Below are 22,631 nucleotides of genomic sequence, written 5' to 3' on the forward strand. Positions count from 1 at the left end.
AAAAAAAAAAAAAAAAAACAACCTGGATTTGGAGTCGCTTTTCCCTTTTTTTTTCCCCGTTTTTTTCCCTCCCTTCTCCTCCTCCTCCTTTTTTTTCCCCATTTTTTTCCCATTTTTCCCCTCCCTCCTCCTCCTTCTTTTCTTCCCCATTTTTTCCCTCCCTTCTCCTCCTCCTCTTTTTTTCCCCATTTTTTTCCCATTTTTTTCCCTCCCTCCTCCTCCTCCTTTTTTTCCCCATTTTTTCCCCATTTTTTCCCTCCCTCCTCCTCCTTCTTTTCTTCCCCATTTTTTCCCTCCCTCCTCCTCCTCCTCCTCCTTTTTTTTTTCCCCATTTTTTCCCCTTTTTTTTCCCTCCCTCTTCCTCCTCCTTCCTTTTTTTTTCCCCATTTTTTTCCCATTTTTTCCCTCCCTCCTCCTCCTCCTTTTTTTTCCCATTTTTTCCCTCCCTCCTCCTCCTCCTTCTTTTTTTTCCCCATTTTTTTCCCATTTTTTCCCTCCCTTCTCCTCCTCCTTTTTTTTTTCCCCATTTTTTTCCCTCCCTCCTCCTCCTCCTTTTTTTTTTCCCCATTTTTTCCCTCCCTCCTCCTCCTCCTCCATTTTTTTCCCATTTTTTCCCTCCTCCTCCTCCTCCTCCTTTTTTTTTTTTTTTTCCACGGAAAGCTCTCTAAAGCCCCTTTGTCGGGAGCGGGGAATGTTTATTTTTCCAACCGCCCGAGCCCCTTTAACGAACTCCTTTATTCCCGGCGGCGGGAATCACAATCCCGCATTGTGGGAAACGTCGCCGCTCCCGTGTTGTCCTTGGCCGGGATTTTTCCAAAGGAAAACGAGATTCCGGACTCTCCCTCCCCTGAGCCATGAGCTCACCTCGCTCCCACCTCCTCATCCCGACAAGGAGCCTTTTGTGGGAATTCCAGGTGGGAGCAGACACCCACCGGGGGAATTTTTTTTTTTTTGGGATGCTCGGGGGGTGTTTATTCCCAAAAAAAAAAAAAAAAAAAAGAAATCACATTATTCCGTTGGGAAAAGCAGGATTCCCTCAGGATCAGCTGCTTCCCGAATTTTGGGGTTGTCCCCGTTTCCCGTCATTCCCGGGATGTGTGGATGAAATCCCAGGATTTGGAGGGAAATCCCAACCAAATCCTTCTCATGGATAAATCCCCGTGGGAATGGAGCAGGGAGAGCCCGGGAGGAATCTCTCCCACCGGTGGACTCTTTTTCCCGGGATTTGGGACATTCCACGTGATCCCAGCTCTGATCCAGAGGAGCTGACATTCCCCCTTTTCCTGCTTTTCCAGCTCTGAAGGGTTCACGGGAATACCTGGCTGGGATTTTCCCAGATTTTCCTGCTGCCGGGATAATTCCAGGCATCCCATCCCCCCTCGACCACATTCCAAAGGGATGTTCCAGCCCCATCCGAGCCCCTCTGGCAGGGAAATCCCATGGATAAAAGGATTTCTCCCATTCCAACTTCTTTCCCATCCCAAAAAAATCCCCCAGGGTGGGAAGTCCTGACCGCACCAGCACAATCCTGGGAATTTCCGAAATCCCTGGAGTTGTGCTGGGAATTGACGGAGCAGCAGGACGTGGAAAACTCCTCCCCAAAGGCCGCTCTCGGTTTTCCCCCTGGATTCCCAGTTTTCCATGGAAATCCCCTTCCTAAATCCCAAACCCCAGGGACCGCTGCCGTCCCTGTCCGGCTGGGAGAAGGGGGATTCTAAGGAATTACGGAATCATGGAATCCCAGACTGGTTTGGGATGGAAGGGACCTTAGGGATCATCCGGATCCAACCCCACGGGCCGGGAACCGTCCACTGGATCAAATCCAACAAGGAATTTCCCGAGGGTGCTGGAGAAGAAGGGACCAAGGTCCGGATTAGCTGTCACCCTCTGGAATTTTCCCTGGACACATCCCATGGAAGTTTCTCCCTGTGCTCCATCATATCCAGCCTGGAGAAGGGAAAGGCTCCAGAGATTCCTTGGAGCGCATTCCAGACCCCAGAGGAGCTCCGGGAGAGCTGGAGAGGGGCCGGGGCCAAGGCCTGGAGGGACAGGACACAGGGAATGGCTTCCCACTGGGAAAGGGGACATCGGGCTGGGATCTTGGGAATTAGCAATTCCTGCCTGGGAGGGCGGGGAGGGGCTGGGCTGGAATTCCCAGATTTCCCTGGATCCCTGGGAATGTCCAAGGCCGGGCTGGATCCACCTGGGAAGCTGGGAGCTGTCCCCGCCCATGGGACGTTCCCTCTGCTCCCGGAATTCCATCCCGGACTCACCGGAGAAGCTGTCCTTGTCCATGGCCAGCAGATCCCGAGCCTGGTACAGGTAACAGCGCAGGTGGAATCTGTTCCCGGCTGCCGGAAAAAAAACGGGAAGCATGGAAAAAAAAAAATCCCAGATTCCCAGTTACCCATGTGAGGGAATCCCGACTCAATCCCCCCAGGATATCCCAAGCACCCATCCCGGAGCCTCTGGATGTTCCCATAAGCACCGTCCTCCCTTCCACCCTTTCTCCTTGTTTCTTTTTCCATCTTTTTTTTTTTTTTCCGGGAAAAGGGTGGGAAACGGCCTTTCCCGCTCCCCTGGGATCCTCACAGTCAAAAATGCAGGAGATTGTGGGCCTGTTGACTCCGAAACTCAGGGCGGAGGCGGATTTCCCGTCGGATTTCCCGTCGTCGCTCTTGTCATCCGTCACTCCTCCCTGCGAGGAAAACCGCGGAAAGTCGGGAATGCCGGGATCACCTCCGGGATTCCCTGGATGGAATTCTCCGGGGTGCCCAAGAGGAGTCTGGGCTTTCCAGCGTCCCCTAGAATCCTAAAATTTAGGTTGGAAAAGCTCCTGGAGGTTCTCGAGTTCTCCTGATTCCCCATTGGCTTTGGAATTTTGGCGGGAAAAGGAGCGGTTTCCAAGGCTGAGAATTCCCATCTGCGGATCCCATGGGGAAAAAGGGGGATGGGAATAATCCCACCAGGAGTTTTGGGAGCTGGGATTTTATAAGATGGGAGCAGCTCGTGGAAAACGCCACGGAGCCGCTTTTATCCCAAAGGGATCAACTCCGGATTGGAGGGAAAACCAGAGCAAGGAAAGAGGGAGGAAAAAAAATGCGCCAAAAAGGAGAGGGAAAAGAAAAAAAAATTCCATAAAAACACAGAATGGGAACTTAGCGCTGCTTTGGCTCTCGCGGAATCACTGGAGAAGCGGAGGATTGGGAAACCCAAAGTGCGGAAAAACCCGGGAACACACGGGGCGGATAACGGGAAAACGGGAAGCAGGGAACGAGCGGCCGGGCCGATAACATTCCCGAGGTTGGAAATCCGGGAATGGGAGAAGCCGTTCCCGACCCCGTTTGAGAACAGCGAAGATTAGGCAGCGGTTCAGTTTGCGGATAAATTGCAAGAAATTTGTGACAATTCCCGGTTTCGTTCCTCCCGGGGCGAAAATTGGCGGTTTTGGGGTTTGTGGAACGGAAGCGGAAAGCAACCTACGGAGGAAAAAATTGAAGGAACGCCTTTCGAGACCTCCGGAGGGAAAAATTGAACGAACGCCTTTGGAGACCTCCAGAGGGAAAAATTGAACGAACGCCTTTCGAGACCTCCAGAGGGAAAAATTGAACGAACGCCTTTCGAGACCTCCAGAGGGAAAAATTGAACGAACGCCTTTCGAGACCTCCCGAGGGAAAAATTTAAGGAACGCCTTTCGAGACCTCCAGAGGGAAAAATTGAACAAACGCCTTTCGAGACCTCCAGAGGGAAAAATTGAACAAACGCCTTTCGAGACCTCCAGAGGGAAAAATTGAACAAACGCCTTTCGAGACCTCCAGAGGGAAAAATTGAACAAACGCCTTTCAAGACCTTCAGAGGGAAAAATTGAATGAACGCCTTTCGAGACCTCCAGAGGGAAAAATTGAATGAACGCCTTTCGAGACCTCCAGAGGGAAAAATTGAAGGAACGCCTTTGGAGACCTCCAGAGGGAAAAATTGAACCAACGCCTTTCGAGACCTCCAGAGGGAAAAATTGAATTAACGCCTTTCGAGACCTCCAGAGGAAAAAATTGAAGGAACGCCTTTCGAGTCCGAGTTCCGCTCTTCTTTCAAATTCCGGCTTTGAAAAGGAATTTTAAAAAACAATCTAATCGGGGGGACCTCGGACTCGAAACACGAGACCTACCAGAGCCCCTTCCAGGGCGAAGACGGCGGCGGGGCCGGCGCGTTCCAGGGGCTCCATCCGGCGTCTCCAGCGGCGCCGGCGGAAGGAGTCGGAGCGGCGCTGCCGGAGGTGGAAGCGCCAGCCGAAGAGGGAAGCGTATTCCCAACCGTCCCCGTCCAGCTCCTCCTGCTTGTGCTGCCGGCAAGGGGATCACGGGTTTTTTCCGAGGGTCGGAGCAAAAGTTGGATTCCGGGAGGGGTTTTTCGGGATGTTGTTCCGCCCCCGGGTTTTGCCTGTGTCTTCCCCCGCCAGGGTGGGATCGTGGAATGGAGCGATGGGATTAGTGAATTAATGGGAATGGCCAGGGTGGGAAAGATGTCCAGGGTCAGTTGGTTTAGGTTGGGAAAGGCCCTGGAGATCATCGTGGAATGGTTTGGAAAGGAAGGGACTTTAAAGCTCATCCCAGTTCCAGGGACACCTCCCACCGTCCCGGGTGGATCCAACCCGGCCTTGGACATTCCCAGGGATCCAGGGAAATCTGGGAATTCCAGCCCAGCCCCTGCCCACCCTCCCAGGCAGGAATTGCTGATTCCCAAGATCCCAGCCCAATGTCCCCTTTCCCAGTGGGAAGCCATTCCCTGTGTCCTGTCCCTCCAGGCCTTGGCCCCAGCCCCTCTCCAGCTCTCCTGGAGCCCCTTTGGGGACTCTGAGCATTCCCGGGATTTTTTCCCTTCTCCAGGAGAACATTCCCAGCTCTCCCGAATCCTGGAATGGTTTGGGTTTGGAGGAACCTTAAATCCCACCCCACCCCAGGGACACTTCCACCATCCCGGTTTTCTCCAAGCCCCAATGTCCAACCTGGCCTTGGACATTCCCAGCATGGAGCTGGATTCTCCCAATCCAACCCTTAACACCGCTGGATCCACCACCGGGAGCTGAGCCCTGGGATGAATCCCACTCGGAGCGGGATCGCTGGCCTGGAGCTCCAGCAGCTCCACTTCCCGTCCCGCTTTTCCCTTTGCCGTCATCCCGACCCCATCCCGCGCCTCTGCCGCCTCTGGAATTTCCCCCTGGATCACCCGCCCACAAGCCGCGGAGAAGGTTTTTCACCCACAGCGAATGGGGTGACGGCGGTTACAATTATCCCGAAAAATTTTCCGGGAAGGGAGACGAGCGGCCTTGGGAAGCTGGGAATTGCCATTCCCGGTTCAAGGGCACCATCTAGAGGGAAGCGGGATAGGGCCAGGCTGGGCACATCGTCCCTCCCACATTTCCCACACTCCAGGATTTTCCCGGATGTCCCCATCCCACCCCAATCCCTCCGGAACATTCCCCACCCTCGGGAACGCGGCGTTTTCCGCCGAAAACCTGGAACAACCCCCGGCCAAATCCCCAAGGAGAAGCAGATCCTGCCAAATCCAGGCGCCCCCGGGAAGGGACGGGAGCCACAGGCCGATGCCGTGGGAGCTTTTTCCCGGCCCATCCCACCTTTCTGCCGGCTTCCATGTGCTCCAGGTCGCGCCGGCGGAGCCGCACCCAGCGCCGGCGCCGGTTGGTGTGGAACATCTTCTCCGCCGGCACCCAGGCCTTGGGCTTGCGCTCCGGAGGGATGGTGATCCCGTATTCCCAGCCTCGGGAAGAAGGGAATAAACACCTGCTGGAGGCGGGAGAAGAGGATCCCACCGCTCCAGTCTTGGCTCCCACTGGGAATTTCTGGCAGTGAAGGCGCGGCTGAATCCAGCGAAAATTTCCCGGTTGGATTTCCCATCATTCCATCCCTCTGGAACGCCCAGGGATGGATCCGCGGGGTTCCAAATCCCACCCCGGGGACTCTTCCCACCCTCCCTCCAGCCATTCCAAGCCCCGGGACGGTCCCAGCACTCTCCAGCCCCGAGTTTTCCGGGTTTTTTTCCGACAGGATATTCCCAGATTATCCCAGCGCTGCCTTTGGGAATTCCCATCCCGCAGCTCCAGGCAGAGACAAGGGGGAAGGATCCCCCAGAGCCTGATCCGGTCCCCACAGCCACGGGAATGTTTTCATCCATAGACCGTGGGAAGAAATCCCAGAATTCCACAGTCCAGAATCTCAAAATTCCCAGATCCCAAAATTCCCCAGTCCAGGATCTCAAAATTCCCAGATCCCAGATCCCAAAATTCCCCAGTCCAGGATCCCAAAATCTCCAAATCCCAGATCCCAAAATTCCCCAGTCCAGGATCCCAAAATCCCCAAACTTCCCAAATCCCAGATCCCAAAATTCTCCAGTCCAGGATCTCAAAATTCCCAGATCCCAAAATTCTCCAGTCCAGGATCCCGAAATCCCCAAATCCCAGATCCCAAAATTCCCCAGTCCAGGATCCCAAAATCCCCAAACTTCCCAAATCCCAGATTCCAAAATTCTCCAGTCCAGGATCTCAAAATTCCCAGATCCCAAAATTCCCCAGTCCAGGATCTCAAAATCCCCAAACTTCCCAAATCCCAGATCCCAAAATTCCCCAGTCCAGGATCTCAAAATTCCCAGATCCCAAAATTCTCCAGTCCAGGATCCCAAAATCTCCAAATCCCAGATCCCAAAATTCCCCAGTCCAGGATCCCAAAATCTCCAAATCCCAGATCCCAAAATTCCCTAGTCCAGGATCCCAAAATTCCCAGATCCCAAAATTCCCCAGTCCAGGATCCCAAAATCCCCAAATCCCAGACCCCAAAATTCCCCAGTCCAGGACCCCAAAATCCCCAAACTTCCCAAATCCCAGATCCCAAAATTCTCCAGTCTGGGTTCTCAAAATTCCCAAATCCCAAAAATCCCCAAATCCCAGATCCCAAAATTCCCCAGTCCAGGATCCCAAACTTCCCAGATCCCGAAATCCCGTCTCCGGTACCTTTCTCATCCACAGCCCTGTTGAGATCCGTGTCCCATTCCACATCTTCCCACTTCCAGCCCGGAGGACACTCGATCTCATCCTTGGGCAGCACCTTCTCCCCGTTCTGTGGGACACAGGCAATCCTCACCCAAACCCAACCCGAGATTTCCCCCCGGAATTCCAGCCCCGGGCTCCCGGAATTCCCGGTTTTCCCCCTCACCACGTCCGTGTAGGAATCGGTCATGTGGATCCACTGCCCTCCGGGCAGCCGGACCTGGTTCTCAAAAACCTCCTCCACGAAGCTCAGGTGGCCGGCGTCCACGTCGTGCAGCAGCCTGAATCCCGGGAATACCCCAAAAAATCAGGGATTCTCCATCCCGCCTCCCCCCCCGAACATTCCCAAATTTCTCCCGCCCCTCCAAGCGAAGTTTTCCCCGCAGGAAAAAACCCAAATCAAACCCCACCCCCAAAAGCTCCTCGGATTTGGAGCATCCCGAGATTCGGATGAGGGGGAAGCACAGATGAGGAACCACTGGGGCATCCCAGATTTTGGGGATTCCCGGGAATTCCCGGCGGAAAAGCCCCACTCACGTCTTTTCGGGACAGACGAACCAATCCCCGGCCCAGGTCCATCCCGCGGAAGGCCGGAAGCTGTCCTTGGGAAGCTTGATCCGGCCGGTGACGTCGGAATATTTGGGATAAGTGAGGCCCGTGGTGCCCCAGTTCCCCACCAGCGCCAGCTTGGTCTGGTTCTCGTACTGGGAGAGCCAAAAAAAAGGAAAAGAGACGGATCTGGGGGTGGAATAACGGAATTCCATGGATAATCCCACAGAATCCCATGGATAATCCCACAGAATACCATGGATAATCCCACAAAATCCCATGGATAATCCCACAGAATCCCACTGATAATCCCACAGAATCCCATGGATAATCCCACAGAATCCCATGGATAATCCCATAGAATCCCATGAGTGATCCCATATAATCCCATGGATAATCCCATAGAATCCCATGGATAATCCAATAGAATCCCATGGATAATCCCATAGCATCCCATGGATAACCCCATAGAATCCCGTTAATGATCCCACAGAATCCCATGGATAATCCCACAGAATCCTACAGATAATCCCACAGAATCCCGTGGATAATCCCATAGAATCCCATGGATAATCTCATAGAATCCCGTGGATAATCCCACAGAATCCCATTATTAATCCCACAGAATCCCACAGATAATCCCATAGAATCCCAGAATGCTATGGATAATCCCATAGAATCCCATGAGTGATCCCATATAATCCCATGGATAATCCCATAGAATCCCATGGATAATCCCATAGATTCCCATGGATAATCCCACAGAATCCCATGAGTGATCCCATATAATCCCATGGATAATCCCACAGGATCCCATGGATAATCCCATAGAATCCCATGGATAATCCCATAGAATCCCGTTATTAATCCCATAGAGTCCCATGGATAATCCCTGCCGAGGGACAGATTTCCCGGGAAAATCCCAACCCATCCCACGGCACCCTAATTTTCCCTTTTGGAGGGACAACCCAGCTCCGCGGCTCGTTCCCAACTTTCCCCTTCCGCATTCCAGGCCGAGCTGATGGAACCAGCTCCTCCTTCCCCCAGTTTTTAGGGAACGATGGGGATCCCTCGGGAACGCTCACGGTTTCGGCGAAGACGGAGAGTTTTCCCTCGGCGAACTGGTTGAATTCCTTCTCATCCACGGCCAATCCGAACCAGAGGCGCACCCGGATCTGCGCCGGGATCCGCGGCCCCATCGCCTCCTCCTGGGGGTACTGCCGAGGGAAAGGCCCCCGGGGAAGGGATTAACGGGAATTCTCGGAATTCTGGGATACTGTCAGGAGCGGGCGGAGCGCTTTGGGAGTCACGGGATTGAGGATGGAAAAAGACCTTCAGGGTCATCCCAACGCCACCACCAACGTCCCTGAAACGTGTCCCCAGGTGAGCTTGGGGAGCTGCGAGATTCCAGGGGGCCTGGACAGGGTCAGGGACAAGGACAGGGACAGGGACAAGGTCACAGAAAGGTCAGAGACAGGGACAAGGACATGGACAAGGTCAGGGACAAGGACAGGGACAAGGACGTGGACAAGGACAAGGTCACAGAAAGGTCAGAGACAGGGACAAGGACAAGGTCACAGAAAGGTCAGAGACAGGGACAAGGACATGGACAAGGTCAGGGAAAAGGACAGGGACAAGGACAAGGTCACAGAAAGGTCAGAGACAGGGACAAGGACATGGACAAGGACATGGACAAGGACAGGGACAGAGACAGGGACATGGACAAGGTTACGGAAAGGTCAGGGACAAGGACAGGGACAAGGACAGGGACAAGGACAAGGTCACAGAAAGGTCAGAGACAGGGACAAGGACATGGACAAGGACAGGGACAAGGTCAGGGACAAGGACAAGGTCACAGAAAGGTCAGAGACAGGGACAAGGACATGGACAAAGACAGGGACAAGGACACGGACAAGGTCAGGGACAAGGACAAGGTCAAGGTCAGGGATAAGGACATGGACAAAGGACAAGGACAAGGACAGGGACATGAAGAGGGATAGGGAAAAGGACAAGGTCAGGGACAAGGACAGGGAAAAGGACATGGACAAGGTCAGGGACAAGGCCAAGGTCAGGAACAGGGAAGAGGACAAGGTCAAGGTCGGAGACAAGGACAGGGCTATGGACAGGGTCACAGGAAGGTCAGGGACGGGGACGAGGACATGGACAAGGATATGGACAGGGATAGGGTAAAGGACATGGACAAGGTCAGGGACAAGGTCAGGGACACGGCCAGGGAATAGGGGAAAAGACAAGGACAGGGAAAAGGACAGGGACAAGGACAAGGTCAGGGACAAGGACAAGGACACGGAAAAGGACAGGGACAGGGACAAGACATGAACAAGGTCACGAAAAGATCAGGGACAGGGATAAGGAAAAGGACATGGACAAGGTGAGGGACAAGGACAGGGAAAAGGACAGGGACAGGAACAGGGATAAGCCTGTGGAGAGGGACAAGGAGAGCGACAAGGAAAAGAACAAGGACAAGGACAGGAACAGGGACAAGGTCAGGGAAGAGGACAAGGACATGGACAAAGGGTGAGGGAGAAGGAGGAGGAGGAGGAGGAGGAGGAGGAGGAGGAGGAGGAGGAGGAGGAGGAGGAGGAGAAGGAGAAGGAGAAGGAGAAGGAGAAGGAGAAGGAGAAGGAGAAGGAGAAGGAGAAGGAGAAGGAGAAGGAGAAGGAGAAGGAGAAGGAGAAGGAGAAGGAGAAGGAGAAGGAGAAGGAGAAGGAGAAGGAGAAGGAGAAGGAGAAGGAGAAGGAGAAGGAGAAGGAGAAAGAGAAAGAGAAAGAGAAAGAGAAAGAGAAGGAGGAGGAGGAGGAGGAGGAGGAGAAAGAGGAGGATGAGGATGAGGATGAGGATGAGGATGAGGATGAGGATGAGGATGAGGATGAGGATGAGGATGAGGATGAGGATGAGGATGAGGACACCCTCCAGGGTCAGGGCACCAAAGCCAACCCACACATTCACCAAAAACCAGGAACAAACTCCGGGAATTTTTCCTCACTTCTCCTTTCCCTCTCTCCCAGCCACCTTTTTCCCGCTCCGAGCACTGCTGGTTTTCCATCCGAAAATCACGGATAAGGAAAAATCCCAATTTTGAGATTTGAGCTCCTTTTTGTTGCCGGCTGGGTTCGGGAATTGGGATTTTATTCCATTTATTTTATTTCCTTTTTTTTTAAATTTATTTTCAACTTGTTCCATGCTGATTTCCGGCTGTCGGCATCTTCCAGACCTGAAATATCCTCGGAGATGGGAGAAGCTCGGGAAGTGCCAGGGAGAGGAGGCAGCAGCCAAAATTTTCTGGGGTGGCAAAGGGTCGGGAATTTGGAAAAATATTTTAAAAATGAAGAAAAAAAAAATGGATTTTCCTAAAAAAAAAAGCACGAAGTGGGAATAATCTTCCCTGCCTTAGAATTGCAGGATAGGGGGAGATATCCAAGGAATCTGCTGCAGCTCCATGGAGGAGGAGCTGGACTCCGCCAGAAGCAAATCCTGGAATTTTTCCTGCAGTTTCAACCGGGTGGAATTCCCAGATTTGCTGTGGCTGCTCCATCCCTGGAAGTGTCCAAGGCCAGGCTGGATGGACTTGGATCCACCTGGGATAACGGAAGCTGTCCCTGCCCACGGACTGGGGTGGAATTGTTGGGATTTAAGGCCTCTCCCAACCCAAACCTTCCCATGATTCCACAAAACCGGGGCTGAACCTTGCGCTGGGATTTGAGCTTTCCCCGCTGGATTTTCCATCTTTTTTTTTTTCAATTATTATTTTTTAGTGGAAAGAAGAAAAAAATCAAGATTCCACCCGGACCCGCTTCCAGAGGTACCTTGAGGAAGATGGTCTGGAGCTTCCCGCAGTTCCGGCCGCAGCAGTTGGGGATGTTCCGGGAATACAGGACCTGGTGGGCCGGGACACGGGCGAAAGCCACGCGTTTGTCCCCCTGGAGCATCCAGATGATGATGTCCGGGAGGCTGTTCTGAGGCTGGAAAAACACAAATCCACGGGATCCCCTTGGGAAGGATTCACCAGGGGATCGGGAAATCGCAGAATGGTTTGGGGTTGGGAGGGATCCTAAAGCTCATCCAGCTCCAGGGCAGGGAGATCTTCCGTTATCCCAGGTGGATTCAAATCCATCCAACCTGGCCTTGGGCATTCCCAGGGATCCAGGAGCAGCCCCTGGGAATCTGGGAATTCCATTCCCAAGATCCCAGCCCAATGTCCCCTTTCCCAGTGGGAAGCCATTCCCTGTGTCCTGTCCCTCCAGGCCTTGGCCCCAGTCCCTCTCCAGCTCTCCTGGAGCCCCTTTGGGCACTCTGAGCATTCCCGGGATTTTTCCCTTCTCCGGGGGAACATTCCCAGCTCTCCCAGAGCAGAGGGGCAGAATTCCCCTTTTTCCTGCTGTGGGATCAACCCAGAGCACGTGGAGCTTCCCACCCACCAACAGCCCAAGTCCTTCTCCCAGGGCTTCTCCCAATCCATGAGTTGACCTCAACTCATCCGCGACCGAGACCAACCTCAACCACCGGAGCCAAACCTGACGCCGCGGGAGAATCCACGGATTCGGGAGCCGGGCTGGAACACCCCCCCCAACAATCCCACAAAAACCACGACGGGAAAAAAAAAACGGGAAGAGTCACCTCCTCGGCCATGGCCCGGAGCCGGCACAGCCAATCCTCCGCCTGATCCAGGATTTGGGAGAGGCCGGAATTGTCGTGCTTGAGCCTCAGGGCCACCTTCAGGATCTGCTCCAGGTGGGTGCTCCGGAAGCGGAACAGGTTCTGGTCCAGGTGGGTGCTGGAGGCCTTCTCCAGGACGTTGGGAAGCTTCAGGCTGCGGGGATGGGCGGGAATCAGGGGTCGGGGTGGATCAGGATGGACCTCGGAGGTCGTTAAGGGTTGTTAATTGTCACTGATCACCATTAGCGGTCATTAATGGTCATCCATGGTCACCAATCATCATCGATGGTCACTAATGGTCATTAATGGTCATTACAGGTCATTAATGGTCAGCAATCATTATCAATGGCCATTAATGGTCATCCATGGTCACCAATCGTCATCGATGGTCACTAATGGTCGTTAATGGTCATTACAGGTCATTAATGGTCAGCAATCATTATCAATGGTCATTAATGGTCATTCATAGTCACCAATCATCATCGATGGTCACTAATGGTCGTTAATGGTCATTACAGGTCATTAATGGTCAGCAATCATTATCAATGGCCATTAATGGTCATCCATGGTCACCAATCATCATCGATGGTCACTAATGGTCATTAATGGTCATTACAGGTCATTAATGGTCAGCAATCATTATCAATGGTCATTAATGGTTATTCATAGTCACCAATCATCATCGATGGTCACTAATGGTCATTACAGGTCATTACAGGTCATTAATGGTCAGCAATCATTATCAATGGCCATTAATGGTCATTCATAGTCACCAATCATCATCGATGGTCACTAATGGTCATTACAGGTCATTACAGGTCATTAATGGTCAGCAATCATTATCAATGGTCATTAATGGTCATTCATAGTCACCAATCATCATCGATGGTCACTAATGGTCGTTAATGGTCATTACAGGTCATTAATGGTCAGCAATCATTATCAATGGTCATTAATGGTCATTCATAGTCACCAATCATCATCGATGGTCACTAATGGTCATTACAGGTCATTACCGGTCATTAATGGTCAGCAATCATTATCAATGGCCATTAATGGTCATTCATAGTCACCAATCATCATCGATGGTCACTAATGGTCGTTAATGGTCATTACAGGTCATTAATGGTCAGCAGTCATTATCAATGGTCATTAATGGTCATTCATAGTCACCAATCATCATCGATGGTCACTAATGGTCGTTAATGGTCATTACAGGTCATTAATGGTCAGCAATCATTATCAATGGTCATTAATGGTCATTCATAGTCACCAATCATCATCGATGGTCACTAATGGTCGTTAATGGTCATTGCAGGTCATTAATGGTCAGCAATCATTATCAATGGTCATTAATGGTCATCCATGGTCACCAATCATCATCGATGGTCACTAATGGTCGTTAATGGTCATTACAGGTCATTAATGGTCAGCAGTCATTATCAATGGTCATTAATGGTCATTCATAGTCACCAATCATCATCGATGGTCACTAATGGTCGTTAATGGTCATTACAGGTCATTAATGGTCACCAATCACCATGGATGGACATTAATGATCATTAAAGGTCATTAAAGGTCACTAACATCATTAAAGGTCATTCATGGTCACCAATCATCATTAATGGTCATTAACGGTCACTAATGGTCACCAATCATCATTAATGGTCATCAAAGGTCACCACTTATCATTAATGGTCATTAATGGTCATTATTGGTCATTAATGGTCATTATGGGTCATTAATGGTCATCAATCATCATGGAAGGTCGTAAATGGTTGTTAGTAATTATTACAGGTCATTAACGATCACTAATCATCATTAATGGCCGTTCATGGTCATTAAAGGTTACCAATAATCATTTATGGTCATGAATGGTCATTAATGGTCACCAATCATCATTGATGGTCATTAATGGTCACTAACAGTCATCAATCATCATGGATGGTTGCTAATGGTCATTAATGGTCCTTAAAGGTCGTTAAAGGTCACTAATCATCATTAATGGTCATTAATGGTCACTAATCATCATTATTGGTCAATAATGGTCATTAAAGGTCACCAGTCATCATGAATGGTCAATAATGGTCAATAACGGTCATTAATGGTCATTAATGGTCACCAATCATCATTAGTGGTCATTAGTGATCATTAATGGTCATTAATGGTCACCAATCATCATTAGTGGTCATTAGTGATCATTAAAGGTCATTAATGGTCATTGATGGTCACCAATCATCATGAATGGTCAATAATGGTCATTAATGCTCATTACAGGTCATTAATGGTCACCAATCATCATTAGTGGTCATTAGTGGTCATTAGTGATCATTAAAGGTCATTAATGGTCACCAATCATCATTAGTGATCATTAAAGGTCATTAATGGTCATTAATGGTCACCAATCATCATTAGTGGTCATTAGTGATCATTAAAGGTCATTAATGGTCACCAATCATCATTAATGGCCATTAATCCATCCCAAATCTCCCCCCAGTAGCTCATCCAGCTTCTTGAGGGATTTTCCGGCCCTTTTTAAATGTTTTTTCCACATTTTCGGGGAGTTCCCAAGGAATTGAGAAGCCCCCGAAGATATCTGGGAACAGGAAGAGCAATTCCACGGCCGGAATTCCCTCTGGAATCAGGATGGGAACGAGCCACACCCACACTTGAACATCCATTGATCCAAGATCCTGGAAAAACGGATCAGGAGCCAAACTGGGAGGTCGCTCCTGTAAAACTCCAGGATTTATGGATCCGCTGCTACAAATGAACTTCCTGCTCCCGGCTCCCGAGCCGCAAATCAGGATTTCCTCCGGAAAAAATAGACGGACAGAGAGACGAATTTCTTTTTAGGCCGCGGGGAGGTTTGGAAGGAGGTTTTTTAAGGATGCCTTCCCACCTCGGGAATTGGGATCCGCAAATCCTGGTTTTATTGAATATAAGCAGGGAGAACGTGGAATTGTGGAATGGTTTGGGATCTTCCACTATCAGGGATTGCTCCAAGCTCTGTCCAGCCTGGCTCTGGAGATTTCCAGGGATGAGGATTTGGAGTGAGGGGGAGAAAAGGAGAAGGAAAAATGAAGAAAGAAGAAAGAAGAAAGAAGAAAGAAGAAAGAAGAAAGAAGAAAGAAGAAAGAAGAAAGAAGAAAGAAGAAAGAAGAAAGAAGAAAGAAGAAAGAAGAAAGAAGAAAGAAGAAAAAAGAAAGAAAAAAAAGAAAGAAAAAGAAAGAAAAAAAAGAAAAAAGAAAAAAGAAAAAAGGAAAAGAAAAAAGAAAAAAGGAAAAAGGAAAAAAAAAACGAAAAAAAGAAAAACGAAAAATGAAAAAAGAAAAAAGAAGAAAGAGAAAAGAAAAAAGAAAAAAAGGAAAAAAGGAAAAAGAGAAAAAAGAAAAAGGAAAAACAAAACAGGAAAAAAATAAAAAAAGAAAAACGGAAAAAGGAAAACGAAAAATGAAAAAAGAAAAAACGAAAAAAAGAAAAATGAAAAAAGAAAAAAAAAAGAAAGAAAAAAGAAAAACGAAAAATGAAAAAAGAAAAACGAAAAAAGAAAATTAAAAAAGAAAAAAAAGAAGAAAGAAGAAAGAAAAAAGAGAAAAGAAAAACGAAAAAAGAAAAACAAAAAACGAAAAAAGAAAAACGAAAAACAAAAAAAGAAAGAAAGAAGAAAAAAAGAAAAAAAAGAGAAAAAAAAAAGAAAAAAGAAAAAAAGAAAAAAGAAAAGAAAAAAGAAAATAGGGAAGAAAAAGCAAAAAAGGCAAAAAAAGGGGAAAAAGGGGAAAAGGGAAAAAAGGGGGAGAAAGTGGAAAAAGGGGGGAAAATAGGAGGGAAAGGGGGAAAAAAGAGGGGAAAAGGGAAAAAAAAGGGAAAAAAGGGGGGGAAAAGGCAGAAAAGGGAGGGGAAAACAAAGAAGGAGAGGGGTGGAGCCAATGGGCCATTCCGAGATCCAGAAGAAACACCAGGAAGCGTTTCTCAGCCCGAATTCCCGGAGTACCTGCAGTCGGCGATGACGTCGTCGAGCAGTTGGGAGCCCAGCGCCTCCAGCTCCAGGGGAGAGCGGTTGGATTTCAGGGCCACCTGCACCTTCTCCAGGTTTTCTTCCTGCAGGAAAAACGGGCATCAGGAATCGCCCGGAATCCCGTCCAGCTTCCGGAACGTTCCCAGCAAAGGGTTGGGGGATTGTTCCCCAATTCCACTCGGGGATCCGCATCCAGAAGTTTGGAGCTCCAGGTGGAACCGGCAGGGAAATCCAACAGGAAATCTCGGGAGCTGAGGGACGGCCCCTGGAGCCCTGGAATTGTCTCCGGGTTGGGCAGGGCTTGGAGAAAACTGGGATTGCGGAAGGTTTTCCTGAACGTGGAATGGGATGGGATTTAAAGTTCCTCCAAATCCAAAACCATTCCAGGGTTCCGGAGCTCCTCTGCTCTGGGAGAGCTGGGAATGTTCCCCTGGAGAAGGGAAAAATCCCGGGAATGCTCAGAGTCCCCAAAGGGGCTCCAGGAGAGCTGGAGAGGGGCTGGGGCCAAGGCCTGGAGGGACAGGACACAGGGAATGGCTTCCCACTGGGAAAGGGGACATTGGGCTGGGATCTTGGGAATTAGCAATTCCTGCCTGGGCTGGAATTCCCAGATTTCCCTGGATCCCTGGGAATGTCCAAGGCCGGGTTGGATCCACCTGGGATGGTGGGAAGTGTCCCTGCCCATGGATGGGGTGGGAACGGGATGGGATTGAAGGTCCCTTCCCACCCAAACCATTCCAGGATTCCGTGATTCCATGCTGCTCCTCATCCAGCAGATGCACAGCTGGGACACTCCCCAGGCCCGAGGTGTCCCCTGTCCCCAGGGGTGTCCTCAGGGATGTCCCCAGACACTCCCCAGCCTGGAGGTGGCCTCTGTCCCCTCAGGGATGTCCCCAGGGATGTCCCCAAACATTCAGGAACCTGGAGGTGTCCCCTGTCCCCTCGGGGTGTCCCCAGTCGCTCCCCAGCCTGGAGGTGTCCCCAGGGCTGTCCCCAGGGATGTCCCCAGGGATGTCCCCAGGGGCGTCCTCGGGGATGTCCCCAGGGGCGTCCCCAGGGATGTCCCCAGGGATGTCCCCAGGGATGTCCCCAGGGCTGTCCCCAGGGATGTCCCCAGGGGTGTCCCCAGGGCTGTCCTCAGGGATGTCCCCAGGGGTGTCCCCAGGGATGTCACCAGACACTCCCCACCCTGGAGGTGTCCCCTGTCCCCAGGGATGTCCCCAGGGGTGTCCCCAGGGCTGTCCCCAGGGCTGTCCCCAGGGATGTCCCCAGGGGTGTCCCCAGGGATGTCCCCAGGGGTGTCCCGGGGTGTCCCTGGTCACTCCCCAGCCCAGAGGTGTCCCCTGTCCCCTCGGGGTGTCCCGGGGTGTCCCCAGGGGTGTCCCCAGGGATGACCCCGGTCACTCCCCAGCCCGGAGGTGTCCCCAGGGATGTCCCCAGGGGTGTCCCCGGTCACTCCCCAGCGCAGAGGTGTCCCCTGTCCCCTCGGGGTGTCCCGGGGTGTCCCCGGGGTGTCCCCGGTCACTCCCCAGCGCAGAGGTGTCCCCTGTCCCCAGGGGTGTCCCCAGGGTGTCCCCATGGTGTCCCCGGTCACTCACCAGCCGCCGGGCCCCGTGCAGCAGCAGGTTCTGGGCGTCCGTGCGGTGGCCGATGTCCTCCCAGTAGGAGGACAGCACCACCACGGGCTTGACGTTCCCCCAGGGCAGGTAATAGTAGTGACAACCTGGGGGACGGCACGGCGTCACCTCGGGGACAGCGGGAGCCAGCCCTCGGGAGCGGGGATGGAGGGGGGAAAACGGGATTGGGAGGAAGGTGGGCATCCCAAATCCTGGAGATCCCACCGAGATCCAGCGGGATCTGAGTCCACGGGTCCGGCAACGAGGCCGGAAACCAGCACAGGATTCCTGGTGGGATGAGGATGGGAGAGAGGGAATGGCCGGGGAATGGCCTGGGAATAACCTGGGAATGGCTTGGGAATGGCTTGGGAATGGCCTGGGAATGGCCTGGGAATGGCCTGGGAATGGCCTGGGAATAACCTGGGAATGGCCTGGGAATGGCCTGGGAATGGCCCGGGAATGGCTTGGGAATGGCTTGGGAATAACCTGGGAATGGCCTGGGAATGGCTTGGGAATGACCTGGGAATAACCTGGGAATAACCTGGGAATAACCTGGGAATGGCTTGGGAATGGCTTGGGAATAACCTGGGAATGGCCTGGGAATGGCCCGGGAATGGCCTGGGAATGGCCCGGGAATGGCCTGGGAATGGCCTGGGAATGACCAGGGAATAACCTGGCAATGGCCCGGGAATGGCCTGGGAATGGCCAGGGAATGGCCCGGGAATGGCCCGGGAATGGCCAGGGAATGGCCCGGGAATGGCCCGGGAATGGCCCGGGAATGGCCTGGGAATGGCCTGGGAATGACCAGGGAATAACCTGGCAATGGCCCGGGAATGGCCTGGGAATGGCCAGGGAATGGCCTGGGAATGGCCCGGGAATGGCCAGGGAATGGCCCGGGAATGGCCCGGGAATGGCCTGGGAATGGCTTGGGAATAACCTGGGAATGGCCTGGGAATGGCCTGGGAATGGCCTGGGAATGGCCTGGGAATGGCCAGGGAATGGCCTGGGAATGGCCTGGGAATGGCCCGGGAATGGCCCGGGAATGGCCCGGGAATGGCCCGGGAATGGCCTGGGAATGGCCTGGGAATGACCAGGGAATAACCTGGCAATGGCCCGGGAATGGCCTGGGAATGGCCTGGGAATGGCCCGGGAATGGCCTGGGAATAACCTGGGAATGGCTTGGGAATAACCTGGGAATGGCCTGGGAATGGCCAGGGAATGGCCTGGGAATGGCCTGGGAATGGCCCGGGAATGGCCCGGGAATGGCCCGGGAATGGCCCGGGAATGGCCCGGGAATGGCCCGGGAATGGCCTGGGAATGGCCCGGGAATGGCCAGGGAATGGCCCGGGAATGGCCCGGGAATGGCCTGGGAATGGCCCGGGAATGGCCTGGGAATGGCCTGGGAATGACCAGGGAATAACCTGGCAATGGCCCGGGAATGGCCTGGGAATGGCCTGGGAATGGCCCGGGAATGGCCCGGGAATGGCCAGGGAATGGCCCGGGAATGGCCCGGGAATGGCCTGGGAATGGCCCGGGAATGGCCCGGGAATGGCCCGGGAATGGCCCGGGAATGGCCTGGGAATGGCCTGGGAATGGCCCGGGAATGGCCTGGGAATGACCTGGGAATGGCCTGGGAATGGCCTGGGAATGGCCTGGGAATGGCCTGGGAATGACCTGGGAATGACCTGGGAATGGCCTGGGAATGACCTGGGAATGGCCCGGGAATGGCTTGGGAATAACCTGGGAATGGCCCGGGAATGGCCAGGGAATGGCCAGGGAATGGCCTGGGAATGGCCTGGGAATGACCTGGGAATGACGTGGGAATGACCTGGGAATGGCCAGGGAATGGCCTGGGAATGACCTGGGAATGGCTTGGGAATGGCTTGGGAATAACCTGGGAATGGCCTGGGAATGGCCTGGGAATGGCCCGGGAATGGCTTGGGAATAACCTGGGAATGGCCTGGGAATGGCCAGGGAATGGCCAGGGAATGGCCTGGGAATGGCCAGGGAATGGCCCGGGAATGGCCTGGGAATGGCCGGGGAATGGCCAGGGAATGGCCTGGGAATGGCCCGGGAATGGCCCGGGAATGGCCCGGGAATGACCTGGGAATGACCAGGGAATGGCCAGGGAATGGCCTGGGAATGGCCCGGGAATGGCCAGGGAATGGCCTGGGAATGGCCCGGGAATGGCCTGGGAATGGCCTGGGAATGGCCCGGGAATGGCCCGGGAATGGCCTGGGAATGGCCCGGGAATGGCCCGGGAATGGCCCGGGAATGGCCAGGGAATGGCCAGGGAAAGGAGCTCCCAAAAACCAGCCCATGAAGCCGAGAGAAGTCCCGGCTCCCCTGCTCCTTCCCAGACACAAACTCCCCCCGGCTGAGGTGGGAAAACCCTCTGGAGTTTTCGGCTCCAAGGAGGGACACCTTCAGCAGGATCACCTGGACACAACCCCGGGCTGCCCCTGGATCCCTGGGAGTGTCCAAAGCCAGGTTGGACATTGGGGCTTGGAGAAAACTGGGATAGTGGGAGGTGTCCCAGAACATGGATGGGGTGGGAATGGGATGGGATTGGAGGTCTTTTCCAAATCAAATCATTCCAGGATTCTGCTCTGGAGCCAGGCTGGGAGAGCTGGGAATGTTCCCCCGGAGAAGGGAAAAATCCCGGGAATGCTCAGAGTCCCCAGAGGGGCTCCAGGAGAGCTGGAGAGGGGCTGGGGCCAAGGCCTGGAGGGACAGGACACAGGGAATGGCTTCCCACTGGGAAAGGGGCCATTGGGCTGGGATCTTGGGAATTAGCAATTCCTGCCTGGGAGGGCGGGGAGGGGCTGGCCTGGAATTCCCACATTTCCCTGGATCCCTGGGAATGCCCAAGGCCATGCTGGCTGGATTTAAATCCACCCGGGACAGTGGGACACACCCCAACCCGAGAAACACCCCAAGCCATTCCCCAATTGCACGATTCCCTCCCAGCCGCGGGGTTCGGACCATCCCGAGGGTCGGGAGCGAAGTCGGTGCTGACCGTCGAAGACGGCGCGGCTGTACTGGGTGGTGGAGGCCAGGGGCAGGCAGGTGGTGTCGAACTTGTTGCCGTAATTGCCGACGCTGACCTCGAACTGCACGGCCCCGTCCACCCCCTGCAGCATCGTGGCCGAGTAGAAGGCGGCGAAGAGGGAATACTTCCGTCGGCGCAGGAATTTCTGGAATTAGGAATTTTCGGGGAATCGGACGTGGAGGAGGTGATGGGAATGATCGGCGGGAGTTTGAGCCGGAGGAGGCTGGAGGGCGAATCCTAAGGAGAGGCTGAGGGAGTTGGGAAGGGGAAAGCCGAGGGAGTTGGGAAGGGGAGGGAGAAGCAGGGAAAGCTGAGGGAATTGGGAAAAGGTTGGAGAACCGGGAAAAGGCTGGAGAAGCAGGAGAACTGAGAGAATTGGGAAGGGGCTGGAAAATCAGGGAAAGCTGAGGGAGTTGGGAAGGAGATGGAGAACCAGGAAAAGGCTGGAGAACCGGGAAAAGCTGAGGGAGTTGGGAAGGAGATGGAGAGCCAGGAAAAGGCTGGAGAACTGAGGAAAGCTGAGGGAGTTGGGAAGGAGATGGAGAACCAGGAAAAGGCTGGAGAACTGAGGACAGCTGAGGGAGTTGGGAAGGAGATGGAGAGCCAGGAAAAGGCTGGAGAACTGGGAAAAGCTGAGGGAGTTGGGAAGGAGATGGAGAACCAGGAAAAGGCTGGAGAACTGAGGACAGCTGAGGGAGTTGGGAAGGAGATGGAGAACCAGGAAAAGGCTGGAGAACCGGGAAAAGCTGAGGGAGTTGGGAAGGAGATGGAGAACCAGGAAAAGGCTGGAGAACTGGGAAAAGCTGAGGGAGTTGGGAAGGAGATGGAGAACCAGGAAAAGGCTGGAGAACCGAGGAAAGCTGAGGGAGTTGGGAAGGAGATGGAGAGCCAGGAAAAGGCTGGAGAACCGAGGACAGCTGAGGGAGTTGGGAAAGGGATTGGAGAAGCAGGAGAAGCTGAGGGAATTGGGAATGAGCTGGAGAAGCAGGGAAAGCTGAGGGAGATGGGAAGATTGGACTTGGATCCACCTGGGATCAGGGAAAGTTCTCCCCGCCCATGGGACGGGATCAGCTTCAAGGTCCATTCCCACTCAAACCACTCCACCATCCCACAATTCACCACGCCCGGGACACTTTGGGATGGAATTCCAGCAGGAGAGCCCATCCAGGAGCTCACGGAGCGCGGGACAAAGCCCCACCCACGGCCAACATCCCTTCGGTGGCGTCCCATCCCAGAAAATTTCCTGGGAATTCCAGTACCTCCACCCTCAGGATGTCATCGGCAGGGATCTCCTCCACCTTCTGCTCCATGTGCTCCACCAGCTTGGTCTGCAGCTCCACCAGGATCCGGCCCCGGTACGCCACCCCCTCGCCCTTTGGGACAGACCGGGAAGAACCGTCAGGATCCCGGAAATTCCCTTTTCCCGAGGCCTCTCCTTCCCGGGAGCTTCATCATGGAGAATTCCAAAGAATTCCAGCCGGCGCTTCCAGGGCGGGATTTTGGGAGCAGAGCGGGATCGGGAGGCGTTAGCGGGAATAGCCGGGAGCGGGAAACCTGATGACAAAGCCAGGTCGGGTTAGAAGCAGCTTTAGTATTTTGGGGTTTTTTGGGAAAAGAGGAGCCGGAGAGTTATTTGCTGGTTTTTTTCGGGAAGCAGCCGATGTC

The 22,631-nt window shown here is 53.1% G+C and overlaps 1 protein-coding gene across 8 annotated transcripts in view; it reads right to left on the reverse strand.

The window, feature by feature from the left end:
• Positions 1-22,631, reverse strand: part of DYSF (dysferlin) — an 83,213-nt gene that overhangs the window by 43,996 nt on the left and 16,586 nt on the right. For all 8 annotated transcript variants that reach the window (XM_066185128.1, XM_066185129.1, XM_066185126.1 and 5 more), the window contains 14 exons: positions 22,226-22,339; positions 20,934-21,111; positions 17,897-18,021; positions 16,275-16,381; positions 12,242-12,434; positions 11,431-11,586; positions 8,692-8,823; positions 7,595-7,761; positions 7,224-7,338; positions 7,022-7,127; positions 5,633-5,775; positions 4,166-4,339; positions 2,593-2,698; positions 2,274-2,351 (listed from right to left, as the gene is read on the reverse strand). In XM_066185128.1, the coding sequence (XP_066041225.1) occupies positions 2,274-2,351; positions 2,593-2,698; positions 4,166-4,339; positions 5,633-5,775; positions 7,022-7,127; positions 7,224-7,338; positions 7,595-7,761; positions 8,692-8,823; positions 11,431-11,586; positions 12,242-12,434; positions 16,275-16,381; positions 17,897-18,021; positions 20,934-21,111; positions 22,226-22,339 (1,894 nt within the window). The remainder of the gene's footprint in view (positions 1-2,273; positions 2,352-2,592; positions 2,699-4,165; positions 4,340-5,632; positions 5,776-7,021; positions 7,128-7,223; positions 7,339-7,594; positions 7,762-8,691; positions 8,824-11,430; positions 11,587-12,241; positions 12,435-16,274; positions 16,382-17,896; positions 18,022-20,933; positions 21,112-22,225; positions 22,340-22,631) is intronic.

Source organism: Chamaea fasciata, unplaced genomic scaffold (assembly GCF_029207755.1).
Source record: "Chamaea fasciata isolate MVZ Bird 193981 ecotype frontalis unplaced genomic scaffold, bChaFas1.0.hap1 SCAF_6, whole genome shotgun sequence".
Classification (NCBI taxonomy): domain Eukaryota; kingdom Metazoa; phylum Chordata; class Aves; order Passeriformes; family Sylviidae; genus Chamaea; species Chamaea fasciata.